The sequence below is a fragment of the Pelodiscus sinensis genome, chromosome 4, assembly GCF_049634645.1.
Source record: "Pelodiscus sinensis isolate JC-2024 chromosome 4, ASM4963464v1, whole genome shotgun sequence".
NCBI lineage: Eukaryota > Metazoa > Chordata > Testudines > Trionychidae > Pelodiscus > Pelodiscus sinensis.
In genome coordinates this window covers 114392448-114416299 of record NC_134714.1, presented here as the reverse complement: position 1 = coordinate 114416299, position 23852 = coordinate 114392448, and the positions used below count along the sequence as shown (strand labels likewise).

The following is a 23852-nucleotide window of genomic DNA, read 5'->3' as shown; positions in this document are numbered from 1 at the left end:
GCTGCCCCCAACTTGCAACACGATTGGCCCTGGGGATAGCATTTATGATAGGTGTCATAAGCTGTTGTTAATGCAGAGCTAAGAACGTAAGTCGGGGGATTTCAGCCCCTTCCTCACTTACGGAAAAGTTCGGAAAAGTTTGTAACTGCGGGGGGTTGTAAAATGGGGCTGTTGTAAAGCAAAATTTGTATTTGGCAAAAGTCCTGTATCTGGCAAAAATCAATAGTAGTAACGTTACCTATCTTTAAAAACAAACAAACAAAAAAACCCCCAATAGATATTAACAGTACCTATCCTAATCTGCATCTGTCATAAATTTACATTATGGGCCTAATTTAGGAACACAGGCCTGCAGGCCTCATACCTGCAGCTTTATAAGAGTGGTTCAGAGTGCTGCTCCTGTGCGTAGCTTCAATGACTCCAATAGACTCACATGGATCCAGCAGTCAGCCAGCAAACAAGTTGCAGGATGAGAAGTGTGGGGACCATGACCTCATCCAGACATCCAAGTCCACATGTAGTGATGGAAAATGAGTATTTAGATGCTCAGTGGTCGCCTGGAGCATCAAAATTCAGGATATGGATAGAGACAAGCAATTGGAGTCTTCAAACTTCATTTTGTTTGCTGTTAAACCATTACCCTAGTCTGCTTAGCAGAGACTGTCTATGTTCAACAGGAAGAATCAGACTCAGGGCACATTTAGATTACGCATGGCTTCTGAAAGAAGATATGCAAATCTGGCTCAAATTTGCATGTCTTCTTCCATTTTTTCCCCCCCAGAAGAGGTTATTCCCAATATTGCCCCACCTACACGGGGCCAAATATCGGAAAACCCTCCTCTTTCGAAAGCCTCCTGGTAAACCTCCTTTTAGGAGGAATAAGGGGGCTTTTGAAAGAGTATCCAGACAGATTAAAGTGTTCTCCAACAGGTTTTTGTGTATTGCCTTTTCGAATATCTGATTTGTGTCCATTAATTCTTTCCCGTAGAGACTGTCCAGTTTGGCCAATATACATGACAGTGGGGCATTGTTGCCATTTGATGGCATGGATCACATTAGTGGATGTGCAGTTAAATGAGCTTCTGATTTGGTGGCTGATGTGGTTGGGTCCAGTAATGAAACTGCTGGTATAGATGTGATGGCAGAGTTGGATGGAGGTGTGATGATAGAGGTTATGATGGAGGTGTGTTGCGCGGTTACTAGAAATAATTTGTTTGAAGTTAGGGGGTTGTCAATAGGTAAGAATTGGCCTTTCCCCCCAAAGGCCTGTGAGTGATGGGTTGTAGATTGTTGATAATGCGTTGGAGGGGTTTAAACTGTGGACTGTAGGTGATAAGTGGAATTTTGTTGTTTTCTCTTTTGAGCCTATCTTGAAGTAGTTCGTGTCTGGGTACTCTTTTGGCTCTGTTGATCTGTTTTTTTTCACTTCTCTGGGTGGGTATTTCAGTTTTAAGACTGCTCTATATAGATCCTGTAAGTGTTTGTCTCGGTCTGTGGGATTGGAGCAAATCCGATTGTATCTCCAAATCCCCATGTTGTGTCAGGCCAATTCCACAAGCCAAATACAAAGGGAAGGAATGGAACTTAACCTGAGTTACAAGTTTAATTCTCTTGCAAATGGTATGAACAGGGACATTGGCTGGCTTGCGCGCTACTTTCCATGTCCTAATGCCTTAACCAACCAACCAAACAATAGAGATGCTAATTGTTCTGATCAGCCTCTCGTAACTACTTGAAACATCTACTCACTGTCTCTCTCTCTCTTTTTTGCCTCCTTTTCTTTTTTTTCCTTCTCCTACCCCCTTATTTATTCTTGGATCCAGACTTCCTAAACTCCAGTCATCTGAAGAAGTGGGTTTTGCCCACAAAAGGTCATGATACCATCTACATGTTTTGTTAGTCTTCAAGTGCTACTAGACTATTAGTTGTTTTTTAAGTTTTTCCTGTTACAGACTAACTTGGCTATACCTCTGAAGCTATAGTTTTAGGACTTGAAGGCTAAATAAACCACCACATCCCAGGCTCCTGATTAGCTGGACAGACTGCACTCTCAGTGAGCACCGAGATTATATTGAGACTCCAAAAGGAATAGGAAGCTATGTGAGCAATACGTTGTTGCCTGTGGATTGCTGTTTAGACCATAGTGTCTTGTCACCTTCCCTATCCCCACCTCTCCAACCTGTCACAGCCTGTTGGATTGGATCTTCCAGCTACTAACCCCGCAAGAGCTCCAATCACCGCCTTGTACCGCCTGTAATACCCACTGATCTCCCAGCTACCTATCCACCTGCACACACTTCACTGCTCAGGACTCCCACCTGAATGCCTATATATTACACAACCAAAACCAATCCCCTACCTCCTGCCTTTTTTTGGGAGGAGGGGGGAATCAGGTGTGAATGAAGACAGCTATCATAGCTCCTTATGTACATTGCAGATAGAGCTGATCAAAAACACAAGCACAATGTCATGAATAATTTACCAGGTAAAAAAAATCTGCTGTAGCCCGAAAAGACCACTTTTCTCCTCCATCCACAAAATTTTGGACAGAGAATGGCCAGTCTGAATCCCTTTTCTCAATTTTATTTGGAAGTCCTATTCTAAATAGCCATACAAAACTCCAGCCAGTGCACCATGCAGAGAATATCACATCTCTTAAGTGTTAAAGTCATCCAGTTTTTGGACTTGTTCCTCACACCTATTTGATATGCTTCTAACAATCAGCCAGCAACGTATTGTCATCTGACAAATGTATATTGTTTAAATAATCACAAATGAGGGGGAAGGCCCTGATTTGGTTCTGTTGCTAAGTAGTTTAAAGACTATGTTTTCTGTTGACTACCTCCCATTTTGTTCTACCCCTGTGGCTTCTGCAAACCTGATTTGCACGTACCAACCAGCCCCTTGGCCATCTAGAGAGTCATGAATTCCAAGGCCAAAAGGGACCATTGTCACAATCTAGTCTGACCTCCTGTATCATACAGACCACAGAACTCTGCCCAGATAATTCCTTTTGAAGTAGAGCAGCTTCTTAAAACAAATCCAATCTTGATATAAAACTGCTAGACACACGGAGAATCTGCTACAATCCTGGGGTAAATTCTAATTGTTAAAAATTAACGCTTTATTGCCACTGTGGCTTTATATATCTTTAAGACGCCAGGATAGGATTCCTTTGTAAAATGTAGGTGCAGAAGTTGGACTGAAACCGCTGCCACATCTTAACCTTTAGCAACGTGCTGTTTTGAACCATGCTTACAAGTTGCCTTTTCGGTGCCATGTGTGTTTTATTTCCTCTAACACCTCTGTACCAAACTGTGTAACCCATTTGGTCTTGCAACCTCCACCTTGGATTGTAACCTTCATCATGGCCATTTCATAGTGCAACTTCCAGCTTTTATTAGAACAGCCATTTGTATTAAATGTCTATAGACTCTCCTAGTTGAAGGTCCATAGCTGATCTGTGATGGTTTCTCAGTCTAAGGCCACCACAGTGACGGTCTCAACTACCAGCCTATTACCCTGGGAAAATGGACTTTCTGCAGAGAAGTCTGACTGGAGGAAGGAGCTGGCCTTTTGCAGCTTGAGCGCATGGGCAAAACAAGGTTTGTTTGAACAAGGGGGCCATCCACTATCACACAGCAGAACACAAAGAGATAGTCTTTCCTGAAAGGCTGACCAGACCTCTCATTCAAAGAAGGGGTAAATTCAGATCAAGAGGAAAGTTGTCTCTTAGGAATAGGTTATTTGGAAAGATCTGCAACTCTCTTAAGAGTAAAAGTGCTTGTGGTTAAGAAGTTCCTGGACTAATCCCAGGTTTGGTCTGCCACATTGCCCCTGAAACGGTTAATTGAGACCCTGAGTTCTCAAAATGAATTGGAACTCTGAGGGAGCATGTATGAGCAGGCACTAGTTTTGAGGGGAAAAGCAGACACGCTGCAAAGCCCCACATCCCCAAGGAAGGGTGGCAGACACATGATCTGCACCTGGAAGTGTGCTCGTTAGACTCCAGAGTTTGGAACAGTGACCCGGATCTACCCAGACCCAAGAGCCTCAGAGGGATGCAGGATTCACTGGCTGGGTCCACTCACAACAGTGTATACAGAGAAGGGGATTGGCTCATGGCATGACAACTTCTAACAATACAGCAAAGCCACTCACAAGAAGAAATCTTCACTGTGTATCTTATTTAGATAATGGCTGTCTCCAGAATAAAATTCTCTTCCATTTCCTGGAAACCAAAAACCCTATATTTGTAGAAGTGGAGCTGTGTGGGCTGCTTTGACCTTCCTTGAATTTCCAGATACAATCATGTGTGATAAAAAGCGGCAGCAAAGACTGCTCCTGGCTTTTATGGAATGTAAAATGTACTGTAGATTAGTGGCACTTCCATGGACTGTCCCTAAGCTAGGATCTTAAATCCCAACAACTGTCTGTCACAGATGGTGCAGCAGAAAAAAAGGGTATTCTGTCACTGTAAAAGGGAAAACAAGCTGCTAATCATGGTACAGCCAAGTGTAAGGCCGGATTGTTTGCTGAACGTACTATGTAACTCAGCCCTGGACAAGCAGGAATTCCTCATGAATTACCATTAACCTTACCTGATGTGCTCACTAGTTATTAGCATGGGAAGCTGAAGGGAGGAGCACACAGTCAAGACTTGTGTGGAGGCGGATTCATGGAGGAAAGGATCCATGGACACACTGTAAACATATACTAGCATTATGCAATGGGAAAAAGGCCCTCTGGGTCTATTCATCTTCTCAGCTCATTTTGCTCTCTTTAAGTGCCTACCTTCCTTCCCACCTCTTTTTAAATGCATCTTGAAATGTTTATCCACATTACAAGGCACAAGTCACTGTGCTGCCTGACCCATTTTATTTAGGACTCTCTACATGCAACCATTCCCGTGACACTGACTATACCAAGCCACCTGCCAATGTGAATAGTGTCATGTATGACATTTTCCAAATTATCAATACCGAGTATGGAACTCAACTGTGATGCCTTTGGCCATTTAGATATCACCCTCCCAATCCATATCCATCGATCACTGCTCTCAGCTCCCAAGCCAATATTTTATCCAGTTGAAATTTTCACAATCAATATCCTGGTCATTAATATTTCACGCTAACATCTTTTGGAGCAATACTGCATCAAAAGCCTCCATGAAAGCCAATGCCAAATAGATTATACCACTGGCTTCACCTCTATCAACTCTCACTGACGCCTCCTTGGTGAAGCTGATGGAGTTTGTTAGGCATGGCTTCCCTTCTCCAAAGCTGTGCTGACTGCACTTGACTATTCTTGTAGCCATACGAGAACATTCTCCTCTTTCATCCTTAATCATTGTTCCTAGACTCTCTGAATAGAGAGGTCACATTTCAGATCTCTAGGTTCTTGCTTTTTTCCTCCCATGTTTAAATAAGACATCACATGAACTGCTCTTCAGGCGGCATGCATCTGTTTCAAGTGAAGAGGCAAAATAAAATAAAAATTAAAAATAAATGAAAAATAAAATAATAATCTAACGTACTAGTTGTGATTTCACCTGAATGTTGTGGATCTTCTTCTTAATGGTCCTTCCTTCACTCCATACTTAAAAAGATATGCTCTAGTAACCTACTATTTTAATTCCTTGGTTATTACAAATCTATAATAATTCATTTGGCAGAAACTTCCAACAGGATTCTAAATACTCAGGGGCAGGGATTTGGACCCTTTTATCCCTCTGGCCTACAGTGTATTGAGCATATTCTAGGTATACCAGAGACGCAGGGCATAACTGGAGTAGTGCTTCTGTCTGGACACTCCCCAAACCCTTTGGGGGCCATTACTAGATGGGGTAGGGAAGAACAGTCCTGAATTTGCTCTTGCTTACTCATATAGCCCACAGCAGCCCTAGGGATTAAGGAGACCACAAAGATGGCATATAGCTACCACTCTTTAATCAAAGATGACAAACCTTTTTCTAGTATGACTTTTTCTTTTAGATGAGGACTGAAATGATAAGAGATAGTGCCCGTCTAACTGTGATTTTCCTTTAAACACAAGCACATGTTGCATTAACCACATTGCTTGCATTGCACATCTTCTAATTAAGTTAATGGAATGGCATGCAACATTGATTGCTAAGGAAATAACAGCTTTTAAGGCTTGGGTAGGTAGGCAGTTATTGAAGTTATTCAGTTGCCTCAAAAGCCTGAGGAATTACGTCTGTTTCTCTTTCAGATGGGCTGCCTGAGATTTGAAATGTTTGTATTTTTTGGCAAACCTATCTGAAAGCCATCTTTACAAAAGGGTGTGCGTACTAGAAATCATCCTACATATTTCTACACAGGAGATATTTAGTGAGAGATGAAATTCTGAAATTTTTCCCCAAATGAGATGTATGAGTGGTAGAATTCAGGGAGGAGAGTGTGTAACTAAGCACATTCAGAGGAAAGTCTGTACACTTTTGGTTTTATACAAGTTCCATCTAATTTCACTGCATTGAAAAAGTGCTTTTCCTCCTCAAAGATGCCCCTTCCTGGGGGAAGACAACAGCTTCACTGGGCCCCTGGCTGGGGGCAGCAGCTCCGCACACCCAGAAGGGGCAGGGCATCAGAATGGGTGGGATTGAGGGCAGCTAACCCCCAGCACCGCCTGGAGCATGGCATGCTCCTTCCAGCCCTCAGCCCCGCCTGGACCATAGCATGCCCAGCCTCCCCAGGCAGTCGCGAAGCTGCCTGGTGCACACTGTGTGGCACTCCAGCAGTGATTTAAGAGGGCCTGAGATCTAGGCACTGCCCCAGGCTTTTCTGAATTGCCAGGCCCTGGGATAACTTCCCCCTTTGCCCCAGCCCATCAGCAGGCCTGCCTCCCGTCCCCCCCAACATGACCAATGGAAGAGATGATAGTAGTCACGGACCCAAAAGAAATAAAATAAGCCAGGCCTCTGGAATGCCTTCCCCTTTGGTTTGCTGGTGCACTTAACCACGTTCCAGGTTCCAAACCAGAAACGCATTCAGCAGCCTCAATGTTTCATTTGACACCTATTGGGTTGGGGGAGAGGAGGGGAGAACCTAACTGAAGCAAACCTTTAGCCAAAAGGATGGTTGATCCAAAGCCTGCTGAAATCAATGGAAAGGCATCCATTGACGTCAGAGATTTTTGAATCAGGCCCAAGGCCTAAAGGGAGCAACATGGGTTAATTTCGACATGACCAAGAGCTACAGTACTTTGAAAGTCAACTGGAATGAAAACAGGATTTTAATCTTCTTATCTACTTATGAACCACTGCTTTTCTGTGGTCATTACAGAGTTAAGAGAGATTTTCACATAGCAAGCTGGCATGTTTATCATACATTGACCTAAATACAGTGACCCTTCATTTTGTGGATTCTAGAATAAAGGCAGATGTGGATCCACTGGTGTCTATTTGCACTGATCATGTTTCTATCCCCACTTAGGGGGTGGAGAAAACGTCCTTCACCAACACATTGTCTCCTTTGCGCCCTTGGAAGGATCCAGACAGATTTCCTGCAAATTCAACTCTGTCATATTCCAAGAACTAGCCACAGAAAGGTTGAACCAAGTTTCCTGCACTCAGGAAATTTACTGTTTGGAGCAGAACCCCATGAAAATAACATATGTTTCTTCCCTTCTCAAAGTCTCAAGAGGTCTGCCAATCGTAGGCAGGGGATAATCTCTGGATTCCAAATCTGGTGATCATCTTTTCATCTTCTAGGCATCTCCCTTCCCTGGGTGCACCCTGTCCATGCTCCTTGCCTCTCCCAGCTACCTCCAGCTTGCTGTGCAGCAGCTGATCCACAGTGGGCAGGAATTGCTGGGAGAAGGAGTTAATTGGCAGGTCTGCTGGTGATTGGTAGATGCTGGGGGAAGATCGGAAGAAGCTGGCTGCTGACAGGTGCTAAGCACCTGCTAATTTTTTTCAGCATCAATTGCCACCAGAAGTGTCTGGAGAACATCTGACTCAGCAGGACCTTTGGTGTGAAACACCCTCATGTTCACACCTATGTCTGGGGGTCCTAACACTCGGTCCATATACCTCAGGTTAGGGAACTGCAGTAGATTGTTCACTGGGATTTTCAAAGGTTGAAAGAGTCAAAGAGAGCTGAGCATTCAATTCCCTTAAGCATGTTTGACAAACCCCAGCCATAATTCTCAGCAGTATCTAGACTGGAGAAAGTTGCACTGTCACTCAAGTTACAATGTAGCATACAATGTCATATTTTTGTAGTGCAAATATCTCCCCACCTTCTATTCTGGGAACTGAAGAGGACACATCCAATATCTCATGATACTGAATGCTAGTAACTCAAACCTGTATCATGTGTGGATACAGATGGATTTATATTTCAGAAAATATTTCTAACTAAATTAGATGACTTGGTAGAACACAAAATGTGGAAGTCACATACTGAGAAGAGGCATAAATGCGCATGTGAATTAGGGTTGAAGCAGGATCCCTCAATGAATCAGTCATGTCAAATCTATTTTTCTTCCTTTAAACATTGCCTAGGCACATTATTTATATAAACATTGCCTAGGCACATTATTTATATAAACATTGCAGAGGCACATTATTTATTGTATAGAACCTAAAAAGCCCAGACAGTGAAAAGTGCTTAACACAAGGCACCAAAACACTGAGGGCTCGTCTACACTGGCCCCTTTTCCGGAAGGGGCATGTTAATTTCAGCTATCGTAATAGGGAAATCCGCAGGGGATTTAAATATCCCCCGCGGCATTTAAATAAAAATGTCCGTCGCTTTTTTCCAGCTTTTAGAAAAGCCGGAAAAGAGCGTCTACACTGGCCCCGATCCTCCGGAAAAAGCGCTCTTTTCCGGAGGATCTTATTCCTACTTTGAAGGAAGGAAGAGCGCTTTTTCCGGAGGATCGGGGCCAGTGTAGATGCTCTTTTCCGGCTTTTCTAAAAGCCGGAAAAAAGCGGCGGACATTTTTATTTAAATGCCGCGGGGGATATTTAAATCCCCCACGGATTTCCCTATTACGATAGCTGAAATTAACATGCCCCTTCCGGAAAAGGGGCCAGTGTAGACGTAGCCATAGATTGTCTCTGCCTTACAGAGCTTACAATCCAAGTAGACAAGAAGAGAAGAAAAAGTATTATCCCCATTTCAGAGGCACAGAGTAAGTGACTTGCCTGAAGTCACATGGCGAGTATATGGCAGAATCAGGAACTGAACTTATGTCCCATCTCCTGCTCTGTTCTGCCCTGTTAAGTCCAAACCTAGTGTCTAAGCCATAAAACCTTAGCCCCACACATCCTTCCCCCAATGCATCACAATCTTTATTTTCCTGAATAGGAAAGGAACGTTGGAAAAGGCACGTCTCAGCTCCTAGTACCAAACCCTTATTTAGAGTGCACACCAAGCGTTTATAGCTGTGGGAAAAAAGTGAGGAGAGAGGAGAGGCCGGCCAGAACTCACCGTCTGATTCTGAGGCTGCTCTGAAGATCAAATAGCTGCTGGGAAGCGGCTGAGTGATGGAACCGACATTCTCTCCCTTTGGGCCCTAAAACAAACAAGAAGAAGGTAAGGCAACGAGGCAGTAATAGTTCTGTGAATTTTTCCCTTCCATTGGTTCAGCACACCAGCAGCTTTCTCCAGGCACTGCAAGAACAGCAGGTGGCACTCACACCTCAGGTGGTGGCATCAACTTTCTCCAGTAGGCTGGTGCCACGTACGCCAGCTTGCTCTTCAAATTATTTAGTGAGTCCTTCAAATGCCCCTTCCCTCTGTTGGCTTCTGAGTGCCTTCTGTCTCTCTCTCTCTCTCTGCCAGTGTTCCAGGTGGAGAAGCTGGAAAGCCAGCAGATGGGGATTGGGGCAGTCCAGCGAAGGTTCCTAATCTGGATCCTTCACTGGCTTCGTGTGGCTCATACAGAGCGATAAATCCTGGGGCATTTCAGTGGCAGCTTTTCTGAAAGGCCACAATTGCAGGGAGGGGGAGAGATGATGCTTTGGAAGGTGAGCTAGGAACGGTACTGCAGGCTTCACTGTAACTAAGTGTTCTGTAGTGAAACCTCTTTCCCTTTGCCATACATCTCTGGCTAGAAACACCTACCCTAGGGTTCTAAGCAGACAATAAGGACACAGAGGAGGAGGCTTATTACATTGCCATAAATTCACAGTTTGCAGCGGGGGGCAGACACCGACCAGCACTGACCTTCCTTGGGAAGGTGCATGAAAAGCAGACGCTTTCTCAGGGTCCCCTGATTCAAAGGGACGAGTATATTCGCTGCTACCCACAGCCAGGGACCATGGCATTCGCTCATCGGCAACTCCCTCACTACATTCAAGGGCAACAATGATGCCTGACTGACACACAGGTGAACAAGGGGATAGCTACCCCAAGCCTACTTCTATGTGCAGCAGGGCACAACCTGGCTATGGAAAAGAGGGAGCCTCCCTCCTCCTGGTTTTCTGTTTCCAAAGTGACACCCTTTGTTCTCGGTTTTCTCCCTGCCCCACCAATGCACTGCAGGATAAATCATGTAGCAAAGAAACAACATAAGCAGAATTCCCTTTGAGTAGAAAGGATGACAAATAAATGAGTCATTGTGTAGTCAGAAACATCACTGACTTCTGCACGTATTTATTCCATCCTGCAGTTGGCCTAAAGCAGCTCTCTCCAAGGCCCCATTCAAATGTGTACTTCTAAATGCTAGAAAACAATGAACACAGCATTTGAAATATATTTTAGCACATGGATGCAAGGTAGCTTTTTCCATTTGTGCAAGCATCTCCTACCTGATGTAAGGCTTCATAGCCCTCCTCTACTACAAACAGTTTTCTGTGTTCCCCGTGCACCAATTTTTATTCCCAAAATTACATTCCGTGCAGTGGTCAGGGGTTTTGGCTTTTCCAGTGAGTTAAGGGGACTCCCCGCCCCCCACGAAGCTCCAAACTCATACTAGAATTCTCCATCATTACCTACTACTCTCAATGGGAGTAGAGAATGGGAAGAGGAAGTTGTCTGAGCAGGAGAGACATGCTTACAGGGACACGGATTTGACATCATGCCCAGTAGTTTACTTGCATTCTCTGACCCAGCTTCTAATCCCTGGGATTTCCAGGCTCTGCAAAGGCTTCAGTTACTGTCTTCCACTGCCAGATCCCTATCACTCAACAAAGCAGGAAGAGCCAAGGTAAACATTCCTTTCATGAGGGGCTTGAGATTTAGAAACCAAAAGCATCTGCATGGAGGTTTGATCTGCAGGACTGGCGAAGCTGGGAATTTGATCAATGAGCCGCAGCACAGCAGCTCGAGACATTACTATTGACATTAATGCAACCAGGCAGCATTCCTTGTGGCACTTTTCCTTCCAGGAGCTTTCAGCGGAATGAGACTGGAGAATTGTTGATAGCACCAGAGCATGGATTTTCAACGCACAGACTGAAATCTGTCTTCTAAGGGGAAGCCCACGAAAAGATGATGCTGGTCCATTGTATTAACATTAAAAAGGAGAGTAGATGGCATCAAGGGGCCTTTATGCAAGTGGAAAAGTATTAAAGTGACCAAATAACTGTCTATCAATCAGAGTCAGATTTAGTAGTCACACATGAAGGATCATGATTGCACACCGAGGCCATTTTTACATCCCACCCCCACCAACAATCCTACAGAGTAAGTGAAACATCCTATCTGTAAATCAGGGATAATGATCTCTTCTCCCACCCTTTTTCTGTCTTGCCTATTTAGGCTGTAAACACATCAGGGCAATGATGGTCTCTTGCCATTAATATACAATGCTTAGCACAATGGGCCCCAATTTCAGCTGCAGCCTCTAGCTACAGTAATACACACTAATACAGGGAAGTCTTTAGGTCGCTCTCATTTTCAGCATTCTAAAGTGCACCATCTGAAAAGGATATGTTTGTGGTTCTAAAAAAAGGGTTGGATTTACGTTGCAATATTGGAGAGTGAAGTGAGACTCTAAATTTTGGAAGAATCATGAAACACTAAAAAAGCAGTGACTCGATGCATATGTGGAAGCTACAGCCATTTAGTGTGTAGATTTTAATTTTGCTTTTATCACAGACAGGCATTAAAAATACTCCAGACAAGAATCATGCACATGGATGAAAAGGAGCAAAGCAGTTTGGGTTAGATATTAGAAAAGTGTTCCTCAACAGTACGATCTAAATTACATTAGCAGATTGTAAAAAGAGCTTCCCCAAAGGAAGTGATACATACTTATCACTACAATTATTATAAAAAAAATAAAAAAATCAAAGGTGGGGCAGGGTGCATTCAAAAAATACAGGTATATTTGTTATTTCTAGTTCACCAGCACTTACATTGTATTATTTAATGCCATATATCGGTGTCAGAGTAATTGAAATAAATATTCCTACACTGTGTTGTTCATCTAGTTAAGATAACAAATGATGATCCAATACATCACAAGAGGATGATCCAATACATCACCATAAGCCTAATCATCTGACAGTTATACACTGCCCTGTGCACACAACCCCAAAATCATCACCGCACTGGCTTTAACAGGTTCTCTGCAATAAGCCTGCACAGGCATGGACCTAAACTACATTCCCATTATAAAGGGGTTTCACGATATTGCCAGAATAATGTGGCAGAAGGTCTCTGCCACTGCATGTTGATAGAGAATGTAATGCTGTTAATTTAGCACCATTCAAAAGCATGACATAAAAATGCCCAATCGGTTTTCATTATGAAGCAAGAGTGATCACCTCCTAAACAAAAAGCTGCTAACTTTAGAGAAACTATTTAGGCTCACAAGCCTGGTGACCCATGCAAAATTAAGCAAACTCTCTATCTAGGCAAACAATTCTAATTAACAATGTGTAAGCTAGTCATTTTTATTGACAGGAGGTAAACGCTAATTAGCTGATGCTCTGGGGTTACATGCCTTGACAGTATTACTGAGGGTATTAAATTCAGTGGTCTTTCACCATGAATACACTAGTAATCAATTGACAGGCATCTGAGAGTGTGAGATTCTGTGTTTAAATTAAATGATTGTATATTAAACGGAATTGACCAACACGCGTGTAAATGCTAGTCTAGACAGCTCCATAAACATTTGTTCTAGGGCTTATGGCTAAGCCCTGCACTAAACCACAAATGTTTGTGTCTGAACAAACGTTTGTGGAACATCTGGACTAGCATTTACAATTGTGTTAACTGCCAATCAATTAATTAGCATTAAAACCCAATAACAAATTCTCATCTAGACAAGCCCCATGTTTCAGGATCGGTTGTCTTGTTTTAAGAGGCTGTGGGAATTCTTGGCCACATGCTGGTCTAGCATTCGAAGTAATAATTTGAACCTGTGCTGAAACAAAGAACACATCTATAATGCATGAGAAGCGGGCTCTTTGTGCCATTAGACAAGTGTACCGTTTACACTCGTAAATGCTCCACTGGTTGCCTTAAAAGTATGCAGTGAAGTGACATGAAACAAAACAGTATTTCTGGCAGCTTCAGCATTTGACAGCTGTCAGAGCGGATACAGCTCCTTTGACATCAAGCAGTTCATTAGAGGAGCCCTTTTACTGTTCTTTTGGTGTTCATCTTGTGGCCCAAAGTGGCTGTCACACACCACAATCCAACCTGAGGGGTTCCTAACACACTGTTCAAATGCAGCTTCCCAAGTATTTAGCTCAAGATATTTAGGTGAACTACTTGGATTTAAAAACCCAAATTAGGGATGCAAAAGTGCCTTTAAAAAGGTAACCAGGTAACCACTAAAATCTGAGCCGTGACATAGTGCAGGCTCTGCAGTATAACGCTTTTTTAAGCTTTCTATTGCAGAGCCCATAGCAAAGCCTTTCTGAGAGCGGAGCCACTAACTCCTGCCGGCTCTGTCCCAGGGAGGCTTCGCTGAGGGCTCTGCAGCCGGCGCCCAGGGAGCCAGTCTGTAACCTGTGAGGAGGGGCGGGTTACAGTGGAGGGCAGGCTGGGCCCACTACGGATAGTAGCTGGCCAAAGCAGTGGGTCGTGCGGGGCTGGGTGAGGTTTACTGGTTAACCCTAATCCAAATACCTCATTATTGTCTTGTTTTCCAGAACAGTGCTCAGGAAAATCCTTTTCTTTTTATATATGTATTTTATATTGGCTCCTTTCTTTTGGGTCAGTTCTACTGAAGGAAGAAGCATTCTGACACCACAGGATGCTCCCAAGTTCAAAACCTTACTACAGCTTGGAACTCCCTGGTCCGGCACCCTCGGGACCTGACCAGTCCTGGAGGAGGGATTTTGCTGGACTAGGGGAGGTCCTATCTGGCTCCCCTGCTACCGGCTCCTCCCAGCCCTGGACCAGCTGCCAGCCTCCTGATCAGTTCCCCCTTGTCACCAGCCTCACTGCCCTGCCAGTCCCCTCAGCTGCTTCTAAGCTATGCTGGGCAGCCCAGCTCCCTGTGTGCTGGGCTCCTGGCCCCACAAGCCAGCCCCACTGGGTTGTGCCTGGCTGCCCGGTTGTGGCATGCCAGGCAGCCCAGCAGTGGGGATCCCAGTCGCCAGCCCTCCACCGGGATGCTCTGGTCCTGGAACATCCGTGGTCCAGCAGGACCACGGATGTTGCTGGAACAAGGGGTCCCAGATTCCAGAGGTTCAAGCTACACTTTCTAATTGCTCATCCCAACTGCACTTTTCACACGAATTCAGTTGATCTCGTTCTGCTCACAAGGAATTGTTATAGTGCTGGGCAGCAAATGATGACTGTTTTCTGGGGGTCAGGATATGAATTGAACCAACAGAAACTTGAAGGCTGAACAAAAACCAAATGGAAGCTGCATGATAAATCCTCATACACCTTTGGGACCTTAAAGGACACAGAAAAGCCTAAGGACACAGACTGGGGCTAGGCTAAAAACCTTATAAGAGAACAAAATACAGGACCATGTAGCACTTTAAAGACTAACAAGATGGTTTATTAGATGATGAGCTTTCGTGGGCCAGACCCACTTCCTCAGATCAAATAGTGGAAGAAAATAGTCACAACCATATATACCAAAGGATACAATTAAAAAAATGAACGCACATGAAAAGGACAAATCAAATTTCAGAACAGAAGACGGGTGCTGGGAGGGGAGGTAAATGTCTGTGAGCTAATGGTATTAGAGGTGATAATTGGGGAAGCTATCTTTGTAATGGGTAAGATAGCTAGAGTCTTTGTTGAGACCCACGCATAGAGTGTCGATAGTGTCTCAACGACTTAATTACCTGCATCCTGCTTCAGAAACCTTTTAAATCTGCACTTGAAAGGGAATCCTCTGAATTGTCATTCATGCTTAAATTCGACACTCTACGCGTGGGTCTCAACAAAGACCCTAACTATCTTACCCATTACAAAGATAGCTTCCCCAATTATCACCTCTAATACCATTAGCTCACAGACATTTACCTTACCCTCCCCCCCCCCCGCATCCTCCTCCTGTTCTGAAATTTGATGTCCTTTTCATATGTGTTCATTTTTTAAATTGTATCCTTTGGTATATATGGTTGTGACTATTTTCTTCCACTATTTGATCTGAGGAAGTGGGTCTGGCCCATGAAAGCTCATAATCTAATAAACCATCTTGTTAGTCTTTAAAGTGCTACATAGTCCTGCATTTTGCTTCAGCTACACCAGACTAACACGGCTACATTTCTATCATAAGAGAACAGTACCTCTTACTCTTGATTGTGGAGGTTCACTTAATTTGTAGCTGCATTCATATACTAGCTGCATTCATATACCCAATTTTAGTAGAACTTTATTTTACAAATGAAGTAGTTCCATTGACTTGAAAGGGACAACCCACGAAGCACAGCCTTTGGCATAATTTAATATGAGATGTAGCCTCCTACATCTGTGATCTGATCTTTGCCAGACCCTTTGGTGCCAGAGTAATGAATGCCATCAGTCTTGGCACATGAACCCTTCCAGGCATCTCTGCTATGCCAGCTTCCTTGCAGGAACACCAAAATCAACAATGCCTTGTTTAGGCTGGTAATATTTCTTAGGGAATTTATCTCTGTAATAACACTGCACCCATGCTATTTTAATAGTGGACCAGAATAGAGCCCAGAGTAGTGAAGTGCTTATTCTTCAGGGCATCAGACAAATGTTACTCTCAGATCCCATCCAGAGACAGCAGGGATATTCTCCTTAAATCACAGCAAATGGCAAATGCTGTTTCAGCCATCCTTAGAGAAATAAATACTTCTTTAACATTTTGGGTGAGTTATGAATATTGTGAGATTCCACAAATGCCACTCTGTGTATCACTCTGATGCCTATGACATCTGCACAGTCAGCAAGAAGTGATAGAAACAGCTTTAACCATGGTTGAGAGCTTTTTTTGTTCAGAATATCCCCAGACCAGATCATCATAGAGTTTTGCAGTCTGCTATTGTCCAGTATGTAGAAGTTCAGCGAGTTAGACTTAAGGAAACAGGTATGGCAAGACATGCATCTATGCTAATTCAAGAGTTCTAGATCACTGTGATATCATATGTAACTCAACCAATTACCACCCTTATACTACAGCTGATTTTCCATGTGACAGTTTCACTGGTTATATGAAAGGAACCAAACAGATGGTGGATTACTTGGTCCAATTGACATCCCATAAAAAACAAACCTCCCCACACAAACCCCCTTTGAAACAAATCAACACACAGGGCCCCTCAACATATCATGTATCCCTCATTCGCCGTGCACACACGTCTCCCAATACAAGGTATCTGCCAAGCCAATATGAAGTGATAGGAACAGCAATGAACATGGCTGAGAACTCTCTTTGTTTAGAGTATCAGCAGGTTCAGTTATCACCGTTGTTGTTCTTCTGTTACCATCCAGTTTAAGTTCTCAGCCATTTGTGGCTCTCAGCCTCCTCATGACTTTATGAATTATACCCGTGTGACAGCACAGGCTCTCAGCTACTAGTTTAAAAATATGAACGGCAGGATCTGTATTTGTCAGATGGATGGACTCCATGCCTGGTATCATAGTGGCACCTAGGAAACCCCAAGTGAGATCAAGACCCCTGTTGTACACTGTACACAGACCCAAAGAGCTTATTCTTTCAAACAGATAAAACAGACTAAGGGTGAGCGAAAGCGCATATCAACCCCATTTTACAGGTAGGCAACTGAGGCAGAGAAAGATTAAGGTCACACAAAAAACATTTGTGGAAGCCCCAGGGTTTAAACACAGATCTCCTAAGGCCCAATCCAATGACATAACCATAAGACCAGACTTCTTTTTCAACTCTTGTGGTCTGTGGTTGAGGAGATAAACCGGATCATTCATTCCACCCTGCTTTGCCAGGGCACACTCTCCCTTGTTTTGCACTGTATAGCACTTTGCTTGGTCTCGTTTCAGAAGCTGTAAGTAGCCCTCCGACATTTTCCATAGTCTAATGCATCGGACTGTCAAGGAACTTTCCCACATATTCAGATATTCATCTGTCAGGTATGGACCTATGTGCTATGCATTGCTCGTCTATACCTCACCTCACTGGCTTCAAACTCCTTTGCTCTCCTATTAAAATCAAATTGAATGGAGTCTGTAATTTGTCTGAAAGCCTTTAATCTGTTTTACCAGGATGTGACAAGGCCGCCCCTTACAGCCTCAGAAACCTACTGCCCTTCCCCTGAGCACTTCCCTCTCTGTCTCCAGGCATTTGGGGTGGGGTTGTTAAGCTCAGCACAGTTGTTACCTTTACAGCCCAGATGGACTGATCCAAGGGATGGAAGAGTTTAAAGCAGAAGCCATCCTTTTTGGAGGGTCTTTCAATCAGCTCGCAGGAATGGAGCAGGATGGTGCCCACCCACTGTCCGATCTTTGGTGTTTTATAAATCAGCAGCACTCCTGGTTTTAGAACACACCACAGCTTGGTCCAGCTTTTCAGAGTCCCACGGATCTGGGAGGGAAAGAAGCAGACAGTGTGTGGGGATGCGTGCGTTACGCCTTAAATAAAATATTTTAATCCAGTGCAACATTTTTAGCACATGCCTCTCTCTCAAAGACAGATTTTGATTTCTTTATACTGTCGACCACCGTGCACCTTTCAAGGTCTCATCAACTTCAGCAGATGTATTCGTGGAAGAAGCTATTCCACATGAGTCAAAATATTACCATCTAGCCCTTACTACTTTGAGAATTCACAGCTCCCTTTTATTACACAGACACATTTTTGGGGGATGCTGACCAAATGAAAATGATTTGGTGGCAACCCTGGGGGACATTTCAATTAAGACAGTATTTAAAATTTAATATCTGGGCTAAGTGGCCTTAGAAATCATAATAGTCCACTGTGGGAAACCATAATTAAAAGGTTTATCAAATAACCTCATTTTTAAAGTACCTGGTTTACTCTTCAGTCATGAGCAGTGCAAGTTCTCTCTTGTAGGCAATACATTAAAGCTGATAGCATACACTGCAGGTCAACAAATTAGATTTAGTAGTTTTGAGGGCAGGAATGTCCCAGTAAGGTGACACTTAGTTTTTCTTGCCAACCAACACATGTGGGTTAAATCTCAGTGTGCAGCCCTTTTGCTAGTGTTGCAAAAATACGTGATAAACTGCTTGTGGCTAAGCTGAAGTGTTTTTTTTTATTTTTAAAAACATCTTCAAGTTTAAAAAAAAGTTCATGATGAGCTTTTTTGCACCTAAAATACCTCTGTTGTACAAAGAGACCATTATTTTCGTTCTCCAGTAGGCTGTGCTGTTTCCAAGGCACCTAGAATCCACTACTGATCACAACCACCGGTGTTCACATTTGCAATGAATATATATAAATCCTCTCAAAATCCATAATTTAAGAAACAACAACTTCGTTTTATAAGTGTCTGAAATTGGGGGTACATCACAGAAAGGGCAGCTGACCATAAACTACAGTTTTCCGTGGAGGGAGAGAGAGAAAGAGCAGGAAGCTCACATCATCATCACAGGGACAAGAAGGCCAAACAAAACACTGTCTCCCAGCCTTTTGGCAAAGCACCACCTAGGGAACTGTAGTAGTCAGAAGGTTCAAAAAATGGAACACGCAGACACACTAGTGGGAATTACAGGAATCAGTGGTGTACCGAACAAGGGAAGTCTTCTATATTGTGACCAAAAAAACAAAACAAATAAAACAAAACAACCCCACTCCCAAAATTAAGGCAGGGAGGGTAAAAATGAACACACAGTTAAGGCTCTTTTTTACATAAGGTTTCCAGGCGTTTGGACATGTAAAATGTCTGGTATTTTCTGTTCTTCTTGGACGGAAGGCCCCTTTGGACATTCCCCCCTGCTGTGTCTGGTGGGGGGGCTCAACATCTTTGGTCCCCTCCTCCCCCCCACCACCAATGTTTTCCCACCATATTCAATATATATATATATTTAAGTATCTGGCAACACTATTCTTACATTAGCCACCAAGCACAGAGAGGCCACAATATCCAGCCAGGATATTAAAGCTGGCCAGAGTGTGATTGATGGACTTCTTGTCCTGAAACTCGTGCAATGAGTCAGGAAAAACACGGCCACAAACCCCCACAGCAGGCATCCACCATGGATACAACAACCCCTCTTTTACAGGAATATCAACAAAGCTGAGAATCAGGAAAGATTACCAAGAGGAAAATTCTGAAGCCAACGCATTGATGTTTTCCGATTGACATATTAAACCTCTGATTAAAGTGTGGCTCGTTGCCAGAAAGGGTTAGCCAGCTCATAGGCTGTGTGTCCCAGAGCCGACCTCTAAAGACTTGTTAGGGGGACAGATTAGAGCAGAACTTTAAAAATGCAAACAGGTATGATTACAGCACGAAAATGGTAGGTGTTTGCTAAGGTCTTGTGATGTGAACAAACAATTCTTGTTTATTATTACAGCCTTAATTCAAGATCAAAAGGAAGTATTAACATTTGTGATGAAAGTTTACTGAAATAGTATTATTGTCTTTACCAGAGTTTCCCAAACTTTTTTGGCCACAGAGTCACTACGTGGTCTTGAAAATTTGGCGGTGTTCTTAAAAAGATCATGATTTTTAATTCATGAGGTACCCAAATAGACATATGTTTGGCATTCTATTTTTATTTCTTGTATGTTTCTTATAATTATTTAAAGAAAACTATCAAAATTAGTAACAAAATAACAGGGTCATTATTACATGTATTCTCTTCTCCCTACCTTGGTTCAATGTGATTCCTATCTGCACATGGGAAAAATGAACATTTGATTTTCTTTTTCCACTGCATTACAGTTCTGTGCCTGTTTGGAAACCAACAAAATACCCCTCCTGGATTGAAAGAACTGCCAGAGAAGATGTGATTACTTTTTAACCTTCAATCCAGGACAGAACTAAGTGAAGCAATTACTTGAAACAGGATCTGAAATGTCTTTGTTCCAGTTTCAGGGGGGCTGATTGAGTGAAAGTGAGAAAGTCTTGTCCACTCACTTGAAGGATGATGCTACTGGTACTACTACATAAAACGTCAAAATGCTACAGGATTTTCTAATCCATTTATTTATCCCTACAGCCTTATAAGTGATGTTTTGCATTAAATACCTTCAACCAGTCTGCCATAATCACCACACTGGGATCCTTTAGAGCGCTGAAGAGTTGCTTGGTGGCTCTTTTCTTTTCCTGTCTGTAATTCTTCTTTTGTACCTGTTTCAGAATGGAAAAAAACTGCAGCGGTAAACCATGTCATTTACAGCATATTGTACTTGGAGAAGGAAAGAAACTCCCTGCATAATGTACTTAGAAAAGCAATTTATTGTGCAGATAGACCCTCATGAAACTTAGGAGCCTTCACATGAGTTCCTGCGGGCGGGGAAGGAGGGGAGACAGAGGAAGTAACAGAATTGTATGTTCTAGTAACAAAAGTACAAGAGAACATAAGACAGCAGCCAGGATATCAAGTATCTTCACTGACAGTAAAATTCTACAGGAGTTTTACTTCATTTAAGATTTTTCTCATTGAGCTTAGCTCTGTCATTTACAAAGGTTACACAAATCGGCCATCTCTCTGACTGCAGAGCAATGGAAGCACATTAAGGAATCCCCGTGAAAAGCTGTGCGAAAGCAGATTGGAACTGAAGCGTGTAATCATATTTTCACCTAGACTAAATCTCCTGGAAAGCCATCCCTTGTGTATACAATTTGAAACCTTTTGAATCACACCAAATATAAACACGGCCACTTGCTTTCAATCAACATGTCAGGCATATGGGGTACGACACGCCTGGGCAGTGGCAAGCAAATAGTGGTGTCATATCCATGTCAATATTAAAGGTTACTTTCCTTGTGTGGATCTCACAGGTTATGCCAGAGGGGCTGGCTCTACCATGTGGGCAAAACTGCCTGTGGCAGCTAAACATCTGTAACCTTTTCCATGATATGTGAATGTAGAGAACAAAGATATTTCCCAAAGGCACAAAAAGAGCCCTTCAGCTACTACAGACAACAACATCAACTTCTTATGCAAGACCAGTTTTGTGAACTGCCTTCCTTATCCCAAAGCAGCAGCTGAGCTATTGCTATGAGACGGTGATGACAGCTAACTGCATGACATTAGAGCACACACTGGGCACGTCTATACTGCACTGTTAATTTTGGAATAAGCTATTCCAGAAGAAATACTCCGAAGTAGCTTATTGAAATAGCGTGCCTACACAGCAAATGCCCATTGAAATAGCGCTGAGCTATTTTGAAATAGAGCATCCACACTCATTGGAAGCTGAATTGCATTTAAGGCCACCTGGAAGCACTTCAGGCAGGGCATCAGGACAGCAATTACTTCCTGGAGCTGCTGCCTGAGGCTCAAGTTTAAAAGGATTCCCCTGAACAGCCGTGTCTCAGGCTCTTCTCCTTTGCCTACCTCATTGAGGGACAGCAAAGCCTTTTCTCTGCCTGCTCTGGTTGCCCTTGCAGACACCTCAGCTCTCTAGACATGGAGCCAGACCTGCCCAGTCAACGGCTCCTTCAGGTTGTGCTGCACCTCCTGCAGCCAGGGCCGGCCTTAGGCCGATTCACCAGATTCCCCTGAACGGGCCCTGCGCCTAAAGGGGCCCCACACCCTGAACCTGGAAGTGTGCCAGGCACCATGGGCGGCGAGTTAATATTCAGAGCCGGGGCCCTGCTCCAGCAATATGTGGAGCTGGGTCTTTCCCCAAGCTCTACTGGAGTGGGCCCTGGACCTCCCCTACCCCCCCGCCCCCGCGCTTCCTCCCATCCCACCCCCAGAGCATTCCCCTCGGCCCCAGAGCGTCCCTGCTGTGCGTAGCTCTCAGTGCGGCTCCCCCTCACCGGCGTGCACTGCTGCCACCATGCGCAGGGTTTGCAGGTGAGTGGGGAGGACACCTGGGCGTGACGTGACATCATGACCCAGGACTTTAAAACTCCTCGGAGGCACATTGTGTCACATGGCCTAGATCCGGGTTCAGAGCCCAGGGCCCGAGCACAGACTCCGGCCTCGCAAAGTGGAAGGCAGAAGGGAGGGAAGGGGAGGGGAAAACTAGGGGGAAGGGGGGAGGGAGGGACAGGAGATGGGAGAGAGGAAGAGGCTTGTGCGGAGGGGGAGGGGGAACAGGAAGGGGCTTGTGCGGAGCTGGGAGGGGGAAGAAAGAGGAAGGCACCAAGAGACAGGGTGGAGGAGACACAAATGCCAGGGGGCCAAGTGCAGACAATGAGGAAAAGGGCAGGAGAGGAGGTGTCAGTGGGAGGAGGGACAGGGTGATGCGAGGAGAGGGGAGGGGAGGGGAAGGGAAAGGCATTGGGGGCTGGAAAGGGAGGTGCTGGGAGAAAGCTTGGAAGAAGGGGTGGGCATGAGAAAGGTGGGGGTGGAGCAAGTGATGTGTGAGGGCACAGAGGGGCATGAGGGGAACGGGAGCAGAGGGTGGTGAGGGGGTGGGCATCAGGGAAAAAGAGGGCAAAGGGGGCAGGGGCAGTAAGGGAACGGGGAGGCACCAGGAGGGTGCAGGGCTAAGGGAAGGTGCAGGTGCCAGGGGATTCTGGGGTGAAACAGAAGGGCAGACACCTGCAGGGGAGGGACCAGCACCAGAGGGGAGAGGCAGGGCAGGTGTGTAGAGGGAGGTGTTGGAAGAGGGGATGAGGAGGGGTAGCTCACATGATCAGAGTGGGGCTACTGGAAGAGTGGGCACAGGGAGGAGAGAAGGGCTGGTGGAGGGGGGCAGGTCACAGGAGGGCTGAGGGCGGTGAGAAGGGCAGGAGTCAGGACAGCAGAGAAGGGTGAGGAGTTGGGGGGCAGCAGGCACCAGGGGAACTAATGGAGCAAGGGGAGAAGACATGGCAGCAGAGAGGAAAGGTAAAGGTTTATAAAATATTTATTAATATCTTCGGTGCCACAGTGGCACATCCAAACAAGCCACATGAACTCATTACAGGTGCACAACACAAAATCCATTCTGCTCATGGGAGGAAACTCTTAGGCTATGTTTACACTGGCGGCTTCTTGTGAAAGAACATCTTGTGCAAGGGTTCTTGTGCAAGAAGTCTTGCGCAAGAACACGTCCACACTGCCATGGGCGAGCTGTGCTTTTGCACAAGAGCACCCATGGCAGTGTGGACACTCTCTTGTGCAAGAAAGTTCCAGTGACCATTTTAGCCATAGGGGTTTCTTGCGCAAGAAATCCTTGCCGAGTGTCCACATTACCCTCTTGCACAAGAGAGCTTATACCTGTTAGAAAAGAGCGTAGCTCTTGCGCAAGACACCCTCTCTTACCACGCCATACTGTAAATTTCCTCACACAAGAGCAGGCGGGCAGTGTGGCTGCTCTGTGGGTTCTTGCACAAGAACGGCTGTACTTACGTAAGAAGCCGCGAGTGTAGACATAGCCTTAAAGGG

At 44.5% G+C, this 23852-nt stretch overlaps 1 protein-coding gene across 1 annotated transcript in view; it reads right to left on the bottom strand.

The window, feature by feature from the left end:
• Positions 1–23852, bottom strand: part of OSBPL5 (oxysterol binding protein like 5) — a 251378-nt gene that overhangs the window by 45730 nt on the left and 181796 nt on the right. The window contains exons 5-7 of the mRNA XM_075928129.1: positions 20552–20653; positions 17716–17919; positions 9456–9540 (exon numbers count right to left, since the gene is read on the bottom strand). Of these exons, the coding sequence (XP_075784244.1) occupies positions 9456–9540; positions 17716–17919; positions 20552–20653 (391 nt within the window). The remainder of the gene's footprint in view (positions 1–9455; positions 9541–17715; positions 17920–20551; positions 20654–23852) is intronic.